A 10000-nucleotide genomic window follows, 5' to 3' on the forward strand; every position below is an offset into this window, starting at 1 on the left:
ACACATCAAGAAACTCTGTAAGACTGTGAGGACAAACTTGAACTGCTTCAGAATCATAAGGCACCATATTCCGCTTAAGGCAGCTTCACTGTTTTTACATGCCATGATACTTTCCCACTTATCATACGGCGTTACTGTATGGGGCCAAGCCTCCCAGTCAACAGTCAAACCCATCATATCACTATACAAACAGGCATTGAAAATAATGGACCGGAAACCAATGAGGTGGCACCACTATTTAATTTTACAGAAATACAAGCTTTGACAGTTTCATTAAGTTTTCTTTTCTTAAATTGACTTTTAAATGTGTAAATAATCTAGCCCCCGCTTTACTCTGCCCATTCATAACTAAAATAAACTCTAGGAGAGTGGGCACAAGGGGAGCAGTAGGAGGCAGAAGGGCGCAAAACCACTTTTGGCCAGTCATCTTTCTCAGTGATAGGGAGCCATTTTTGGAATGATCTACCAACTGAAATAAAAATACAATCTGAACTGAAAACGTTTAAAGGAAAGATGAAACACTGGCTGAAAGAGAACCAGACATGTAACCAGTGATCAATGACCTCATGTACAGGAACATGCATACAGGTACATACACACGTACACACACACACGCACACATTTGTATACACACGTTTACACATACACACACACAAAATTGTATGCTGTTTATGTTGTGGTCATGGATCTGTGAAGTGGTAATGTGATATAATTGTTTGATGTAGTTTTTAGCTGCTGCATGTTTTGTGTAATGTATGTACAGTAATTGTTTTAAATTGTAATTTTTTAGAAAAGCCTAACTAGGGACTGGGGTTGCAAATTAGCCAATAGGCTAAAAACCTTTCATGCAACACATCTATTACGACAACATGTATGTAACAATGTGCGCTGCATTGTCCCTAACAAATAAACCAATAAATAAATAAAATAAAATAAAAACCTCTCTCCTGTTGATCTCTCTCCTTCTCTCGCTCCTCCTACCTCTCTGCTGATCTCTCTCTCCCCCAGGTTGTTCAGTGTGGTCCTGGAGGTGGTCACCAAAGAGGGCGACCCCGGCCAGTCTGGAGGGAAGCCGGGGGGGTTCGACGTCAAGGCCCTCCGAGCCTTCCGCGTGCTCCGGCCCCTTCGCCTGGTCTCAGGAGTGCCCAGTGAGTCAAAACAAATGCCCCACTTCTCTGATTGTACTTAATTTAACTTGGCTGATGCTTTGCTAACGAAGCCTCTCTCTATGCATCAGCTGACCTGTGTGTGTGTCTGTGTGTGTGTGTTTCAGGTTTACAGGTGTGTGTGTGTGTTTCAAGTTTACAGGTGTGTGTGTGTGTTTCAGGTTTACAGGTAGTGTTGAACTCCATCATCAAGGCCATGGTTCCTCTGCTCCATATCGCCCTGCTCGTCCTCTTCGTCATCATCATCTACGCCGTCATCGGCCTGGAGCTCTTCATCGGCAAGATGCATGCCACCTGTTACCTGCTGGGCTCAGGTGAGGCCCTTCTAACAGCTAACGGCTAATGTCATGAATCAATCTGTCCTATATTATCAGAGGGATTTACATCAAAGACATACTGTACCTACTGTACCTGGGCCAGACAGGATTTCCTGGATGCCTTAATCTAAGGGGGTTTATTCCTCTGCACTTGTTTGTTTGTTTGTGTGTGTGTGTGTGTGTGTGTGTGTGTTGACCATGTAGTACAACCCTCGTATTATAACATTTGTGCATTTTATGAAAAAAGCATTTCTAGCATAGTTAGTATAGGGTTAGCAAATCTCACCTGATTGCTTGTTTTTTTGCTTATTAGTGTGAATGCTGTGTCTCCAGTTCTTTATTCTTACTTCTTCTTCTTCGTTTTTTTCTCTCTAGCTTCTTCATACTTTGAGCTACTTAAACCATTCAAGTATTAAAATTTTCAGCTTGTTAAGGACACGATGGGACTTCTTTCAGATTTTTAATACTTTTTATACTTTTTTAAAATATTCAGCTTTTTCCCCAAAAAAATTGAATGGAAGTCAATGGGGGAGTTTTGAAACCTTCTTCAGCCTTCAACTCCTTCATACTTTGAGCTACAGAAACCATTCAACTATCAAAATGTTCAGCTCCTTAAGGTCATTATGGGATACCTTTCAGATTTTTATCCGAAAGGTTATCCGAAATATATAAAAATATATTTAATATATAATCTTTTATACTTTTCAAAATATTCCGTTTTTTTCAACTTTTTTTTTTTTTTACAATGGAAGTCAATGGACAGAACTTGAAATCCTCTTCTGCTTTGGAACCTATCTCCTCCTTCATTTTTTTTGGTGGGGGGGTGGGGGGGGTGCTAGCAGGCACCCCTGCAGGCACCCCTGTCCACAACCGACTCTGACCCAAGGGGGCGGAGTTTCACCACCACGCCACTGACCACGCCACGGACACCACAACTCAGCCCTTCAGTGGGCTAGAGACATATGGTCTTCACGGGTTGGTGCATGGAGATTGCCAAGAGGTCACTGTACTGTCCCCGAAGGGTTGTGACCCAAGGAGGCGGAGTCTCACCACCGCGCCACTATCCACGCCACAGACCCCACAACTTAACCCCTGAGTGAGCTAGAGACACACGGTCTTCACCAGTGGGTGCAAGGAGATTGCCCGGAGGTCAATGCACTGCCCTGACCAGCTCTGACCTAAGGGGGCAGAGTCTTCCCACCACACCACTATCCACGCCATGGACCACAGAACTCAGCCCATGTGGGCTAGAGACACATTGTCTTCACCGTTGGGTGCATAGAGATTCCAAGCTTTTAAGCTGTTCTTAGCCGGTAGACAAACATACCCCAGGAGCTTGCTCGATCGCCTTGTTGAGAGGGGTCAGGGAAGAATTTTTACAGCTCACTTATCTGGCCCCCGGGTGATACTGGTTTTTGGCTTCCCTCTGGAATATGTAGAGGTGGGTCGTATGCCCACCTCCCTTGTCCTCTGTAAAGCGCATTGTGTTGCCTCTGGGTATGAAATGCGCTATACAAATAAAGCTTTGATTGATTTGATTGATACATTCCATCATTTATTCCATCTTTCAGCTTTGACAGTATTACTCTATTGCTCATCTTTCAAGCTAAAGGCTCAGTTCAAGGCTTACACTACTCAGGTTGAAAAGTTTTTAGCTTCTTTAGGTAATGCAGTTCCAATTCTGCCAGTTTCACATTTCAGCTAAGCTTCCAGCTTTTTAGCAATACATTCCAGCATTTATTCCATGTTTCAGCTTTGACAGTATTACAGTTTATCTTCCAGCTTTTGTAGCAATGTATTTAAGTGCTTAGCTTCTTTAGGCAATGCCGTTCAGCTTCCAATTCTGCCAGTTTCACATTTCAGCCTCCAGGCTGGTCAGCTTCCAGATTTTTCGCATTCATGCATTTTCAGCAATGCTTTTGCTATTCCATTCAGCTGCTCAGCATTCACACGCATTTTCTGCAGGGAATGCAATTTTCTAGTTTAATAAAATATCACCAAATGAATGGGCATTCCTAATTTAGTTGGAAATGGCACTTTAAATGTTTTTCTACACTGTATTAACAGTCATCAGAACTGGGTTTATTTAAGTATTAAACGTACTATTAATGCATTTACAGTCCTACAGAACTGGATTTATTTAAGTATTAAACATACTAGTAATGTATTAACAGTTGTACAGAACTGGGTTTATTTAAGTATTAAATGTACTAGTAATGTATTAACAGTTGTACAGAACTGGGTTTATTTAAGTATTAAATGTACTAGTAATGTATTAACAGTTGTACAGAACTGAGTTTATTTAAGTATTTAATGTACTAGTAGTTGTACAGAAATGAAGTCTCCGACGTACTTCAGGCGAGTCACGGATGTCAACGCTGGGCTAACTCGGCAGAGGCTAATCAGTCACACCCCGTATGATGCAACCCACCAGCTGACTGTCAGCTGTCATAGCATTGGTTCATTTGCTAGAGCGCATGTATTTAAGCTGTCAAAACACGTCATTGCTCGCTCTTGCCATACTGCTGATCGCTCGTATCTGCGCGCTCGCTGCTTCCACGTTCTCTGCTCTGCGTCCGCTCTGCCATTACTGCTGATCGCTCGTATCTGCGCGCTCGCTGCTTCCGCGTTCTCTGCTCTGCGTCCGCTCTGCCATTACTGCTGATCGCTCGTATCTGCGCGCTCACTGCTTCCGCGTCTCTGCTCTCGCGTTCCGTGCTCATGTTTGTGTTTTGGTGCGTTTTTTGCTGCCTGCTGCCCGCGTCGTCCTCTCCGGTCCGTGATTTGGGGGTCCGTTTGGTGGCATCGTAGAGCGCCGGCTTCCGAGGCAGAGGAGCACATCCCTCTGTAGCACCGTCCTGCCATAATTGCGTATGGTTCAGTTGCGTCGCGTTGCTCGCATAGCTTGCGTTGGGAGTTGGGAAGTCCATTTGAAGCGTTGCCTCCGCCGCCGGCCACTGGGTTTCATTCATGAGCTGCTGATGTCGCGGGTTGTCCATGCCTCGTCTGCCGCATTTACTCAACTGTCAATGTACGCCGGGTGCTATTCACCATTGGAATGTTTGCAGTTTCGGGCGTGATCGTGCCCGTGTGGATTCTCGTTGTATAATCAGTTCATCAAAGTCCTCCCCTCGTGGCTTGTTTTGTGGGTTCGCTGGCTGGTGCTGGCTGCATGACAGGCTATACTGCTCGCTTGCTAGCTAGCTGACGTTCGTCGAGGTTCCCGTATTGCGCATAGGGGTATCGTTATGTTTAGATTGCTGATACTAGCTGAATGATTCTCGCGTTTCAATTTCGTTGCAGCCCGAGGGTTCCAGCAGAACTGCTGCTCTACTCGCTAGCACCCATGATTTACGAGTGCTGCCACGCAGCTGGCGTTAGCCGTTCGGTGTAGCTAATGCTAGCTGGGTCCGTTCAATCAATCAATCCAAGCTTTATTCGTATAGCGCATTTCATACCCAGAGGCAACTCAATACGCTTTACAGAGACATGGGATGTGGGTATACGACCCACCCCTGCATATTCTAGTAGGGACCTGACATTCAGGATCGCATTGAAATAGCTTCCGGAGAAAAGGCTGGCTCGCCTGTCTAGTAGGCCTGGATAGTATAGCCGACTTGCCTTCAGCCGTGTCCAAAACTAGTTTGGAGACGACAACAACGATGATGCACCTTACCAATTATTGCAGTTTATTAGCTTTCTAAATAGTTTGGGTCGGTGGCATCAGGCTGCCGCAATGGTTAGGATGTAATGTAAATTGTGCATTGTAATCACTTTAGTACAAGCCATTATGCTCTGCAATCTGCTGCGTGCGTGTGACTATCGTGGCTGTGGTAAAACGCAGTGCTATTCTTTCCACCATTTACGTTCGTCGCCTGCACCTCCGCAGTGTTTGGGGCAGGGTTTACGGGCTTTTATTTCTTCATTTAAAAGGAATGTATGCTACGCTTTCGCGCTTCAATGTCGGATGTGTCATTATACGCTGCGTTTGGAATCCTGCAATTGCCTCTTCGCATTTAGCCTCGGTGGTCTAGGGAACGCTTTCTCTTCTGCGATAACGATGCACCGGGAATATTATCAACTATGTTCGTTCGAACATTCCGTTCATTAATAATTAATGCGTGCTTCACATGGCTGTCCGGGCAGGGGAACTCTTTTTCCACGCGTCCTCGTCCCCGGCGTCAACAATCGAATCGCTGACTCGCTGTCCCTGTTTGATTTACAGAAGTTCCGCAGACTGTTCCCGGCTGCGGCACCGTCCGGCCTGGTCTGCCCTCCTTCAGCGGATGGTTCTGGACCAAACGATGCCCTTGTGCCCTCCTGTAATTCGCTTACCGATGCATGAGAGCTGGTCTAGCCAAGACCACTTTAACCAATACGACTGCATGGTCTCGTTTCACTGCGTTCTGCTCCACATTTGATGTACCTCCATGCCCGTTACCATTTCGGTTTTATCAGCATTTATAGTCTGTGTTGGATCCAGACGGCTGCGGCCTTAGTCGGTTAAAATTGTCGTAGCATTGCTCGGAGCGATGAGCTGACGGTAACCAAGTTGTGTTGTGTCACTGCGGATTTCACGTGGTTTGTGCGGGTGTGGCCTTATTTAAATGCATAGTGTAATTGCTCGTGAAATTATTAAATAATAAACTATTAGTAATTACTGCATTTATTAATACAATTAGAATTGATATTGGCTGATAATTATAAATATATATTTTAATGAACTTCTATTATACATCCATGGTGAAACGGCACGTTCGTTGGTTAAGAGCTCCCCCTGCTGGCTATTCAGGTTCTTACAAGCTGCAATTGGCTTACCCATCCTAGTCAGCGCTCCGCCGACCCCCTCATGTAACACGTGGGCCTCGGAGCTGCCGGCGCGTTCATCTTAATTATCGCCTAAAATTATCGAGCGGAAGCTAGTGCTCCCACTCGGAGCTGCTGGTGTGGTTGTTTTGGGGGGTATTGCTGCATTCTTCTGCTATTCCACTATGCGTCAGCTATTGGAAGCCAGGGTAAACACTAGCTGGTCTCGGTGGCTCTCCGTGGTGACCGTGGGCAGAATCATCTTCGAAGGGCCATCCAGCGGTCCCTCCGGTCACCATGGAGGCAGAGACACTAGGCTGTATCTCCTTCGGACTCCACGAAGCGTCGGCCCATGGATGCCGGGGACTATAATGTACAGCAGTCCCCCTGTGGCTCTCTTTGACGGTCTTAGTGGGCTGAGTTACCTCCGAGCGTGTTCCCGATCGCGGCCCACTCTGATCGTCATAGAGGCAGGGGGCTAGATGCCGTTCCCTCTTCCGGCGGCCCAGAGGGGGGGGGACATCTAGAATGCTGCTTTCCACATGCTGCTGTTGTGGTTGCTGGGGGGTATTGCTGCTTTCTCTGGTATTCCACTATGCGTCGGCTAGTGGAAGCCGGGGAATTACACTAGCTTAGTCTCTGTGGCGCTCCTTGGTGATCGTGGGCCGAAACATCTCTGAAGGGCCATCCAGCGGTCCCTCCGGTCACCATGGAGGCAGAGACACTAGGCTGTATCTCCTTCGGACTCCACGAAGCGCTGGCCCGTGGAGGCCAGGGACTATAATGTACAGCAGTCCTCCTGTGGCACTCTTTGACGGTCTTAGTGGGCTGAGTTAACTCCGAGCGTCTTCCCGATCGCGGCCCACTCTGATCGTCATAGAGGCAGGGGGCTAGATGCCGTTCCCTCTTCTGGCCCGGCACTCTGGGCCAAGCGGCCCAGAGGGGGGGAACATCTAGATTGCTGCTTTCCACATGCGTGGAAGGCAGGGGGCCCCCCGAACAGATCACACCGCCAAAATTCATATGCGTAAAAAATGTATATGCTGTACATATTATTGCATGCTAATAAATGGGTCAATTTTGACTAAAGTGATCTCGACTGAACTGGGTTTATTTAAGTTTTAAATGTACTAGTAATGTATTAACAGTTGTACAGAACTGGGTTTATTTAAGTATTAAACGTACTAGTAATGTATTAACAGTTGTACAGAACTGGGTTTATTTAAGTATTAAACGTACTAGTAATGTATTAACAGTCCTACAGACACAAGGACTAAAAATGGGGTGAGAGGAAGGGAAACCGAGTGAAATGCCCACAAGCCAATGAAACGCGGAGGGACCGCGAATCACGCGATTTTATTGGCTGGCTAGTGGACATGGCCTGTTAGACCTGGTGGGCTGTCGGCCATCCCTCCACATCTGAAAATAAACCTAATGGTATATACTAACTTGACATGCTTTTCTCATAATGTGCAATTGTTGTGGTTGTCCTCTAGACCAGGGTTTCCCAACCTTTCTACCCCAGAGCCGGACAGGGACATGGTCAGCATGATCATGGAGCTTGTCCGAAACTGCAGCTTCAACCTCACCACCGGTAGCGGACAGCAAAGCAGGTTGTGATGCCTTAAGAACGGCGTCCCCCAGGGATCTGTCCTGCCCCCCCGCCTTTATAGCATCTACCAAGGGCGTAGTTTTGATTTGAGCTTTGTTCGGGACATAAGCAATGTGAGCCCACGTTAGCGCGAGCCGAAAATTGTGGGCACATTTTTATAAAATAAAAAAGCATAAATTGTGTTTTAAACTACACAATCAGATCATATTATCTTGATGACTGGTTCTTTAATTAACCTCCTGAACTGATGCATTTGGTCTATTGCACTTGCTGCATATACATTGATAGCCTTTAAAAAAATAATTATAAACATTAGGCTACATCTATCTATGTGGAAATACATCTACACACTGATGAGGCTTGTCACCACTTAGCCTATTACTAAATACAACTACATGTCCTCATGTTGTTACAACACTAGGCCTCACCTGCAACTCTTCCTCTCCTCCTCTGTGTGACTCTGATCTACTTGGCAGGACTGCTTCTGTGACTGTCATCTGAGAAAATAACACATTGATGGATTTCATATATGACCACACACACGTGCCTATTCACAATTCTCATTTCAAACACACATTAACATTGATGAACCAGTGTTACAGTATCATCAGCCTAACACCTGTCACAATACTGTACTAAATCTCACAACTAACATATGACCAAGCCATTATGCTATTATTCTAGCTCACCTGTGACCCTGCAACTCCACCTTCCTCTCCTCTCTCTGAGCCCCCTGGCAGGACTGCTTTTGTCACCTGCACATTGATACATGGCTTGTTGAGGAAACACATGTAGTTCCTAACAGCTTCATTGAGCAGGCAGTTATTACTACTATTTTATTATTGTTGACTCTGGCAATTAAGAAAGTGTGTTCTTTGAGCTGACTTACACTTTGACTTGGTGCTTTAAAATAGCTCCTGATGTCCACTTTTTTTCTTTTGGCTGCTGCCATCTGGACTACTGTTGCTAAGCACACACATAGACACGCGCGCGCGCACACGCACAGACACGCACACACACAGGGCTCAGTGTTACAGACCCATGGGGATTCGATGGGGTTAACTTAGCTAGTTCTGTGTCTCACGTTTAGCCAGCCCAATTGCCACATCCAATTATAATATGGGTATAGATACACAGCAGTTTTCTTCAATCTACATGCACTTGTAGCACTAACTAGCTAGCTAACGTTAACATTATCATACATCCTGATTTAACGTAATGTTAGCTATCGTTAGCTAACATTAGCTAGCAACTACTTTAGTCTTGCTAACGTTAACCTGAACAATGTATTGTTAGGAGAGGCATCCCTCTCATTAAAGTAATGTACTTATTAGTATCCTTACATAAATATATTTCCAATATAAAGCAAAATAAACTACAACTCACGTTCTACTCACGCATTCGGCATCAGCATTGATCTCATAACATTACGACTTCCAAACTCCAAACCTAATTGCCCAACGACAACCAAACCAATGGGAGGGGTGTGGATACTATTGGTCGAGGTAAATAAGCAAGAAACAACCAGCCATTCATATTAGTGGGTATTGGTTAGGGAGGCGCGAGGCGCGACTAGTTGGGATCTTTATTGGTTGGTGGTGGGGACAATTCAGTACTCGCTGGATATTGGTGGGGACATGTCTCCGCGTCCACCCCCAAATCTACACCCATGGCATCTACACCTACGACCTGCCGATCACAGTCTCCAGGAAGAACACCTACGCAGATGACCTCGCGCTGGTGTACTCAGCTGGAGACTGGCAGGCCGTGGAGGAGACCTTGAGCCAGGACATGCAGACACTAGCAGCATACCTCCGGAAATGGAGATTGAAGCTCAGCGAGGCAAAGACGGCCTTCCACCTTAACAACAAGGAAGCCAAACGTGAGCTCCGAGAGCACATCGATGGAACACTCCTGCCATGCAGCGCCGAACCAACCTATCTCACCGTGACATTGGACAGGTCGCTCACGTTCCGCCGACACCTCGAGTCACTGCGCAAGAAGTTAACAGCTCATGTGGCATTGATGAGGTGACTGGTCCGATCAGGCTGGGGTGCCGGTGCAAAAACACTGTGTATGGCAGCCCTAGCACTTGTCTA

General features: G+C 46.1%; 1 protein-coding gene across 1 annotated transcript in view; it reads left to right on the forward strand.

Annotated features, from left to right (window-relative positions):
- Positions 1–10000, forward strand: part of cacna1db (calcium channel, voltage-dependent, L type, alpha 1D subunit, b) — a gene marked incomplete at its 3' end in the record, with an annotated part of 128509 nt that overhangs the window by 44791 nt on the left and 73718 nt on the right. Inside the window, exons 4-5 of the mRNA XM_084446099.1 lie at positions 1009–1148; positions 1328–1480. Of these exons, the coding sequence (XP_084302225.1) occupies positions 1009–1148; positions 1328–1480 (293 nt within the window). The remainder of the gene's footprint in view (positions 1–1008; positions 1149–1327; positions 1481–10000) is intronic.

The sequence above is a fragment of the Borostomias antarcticus genome (genome assembly GCF_949987555.1).
Source record: "Borostomias antarcticus genome assembly, chromosome: 11".
Lineage (NCBI taxonomy): Eukaryota > Metazoa > Chordata > Actinopteri > Stomiiformes > Stomiidae > Borostomias > Borostomias antarcticus.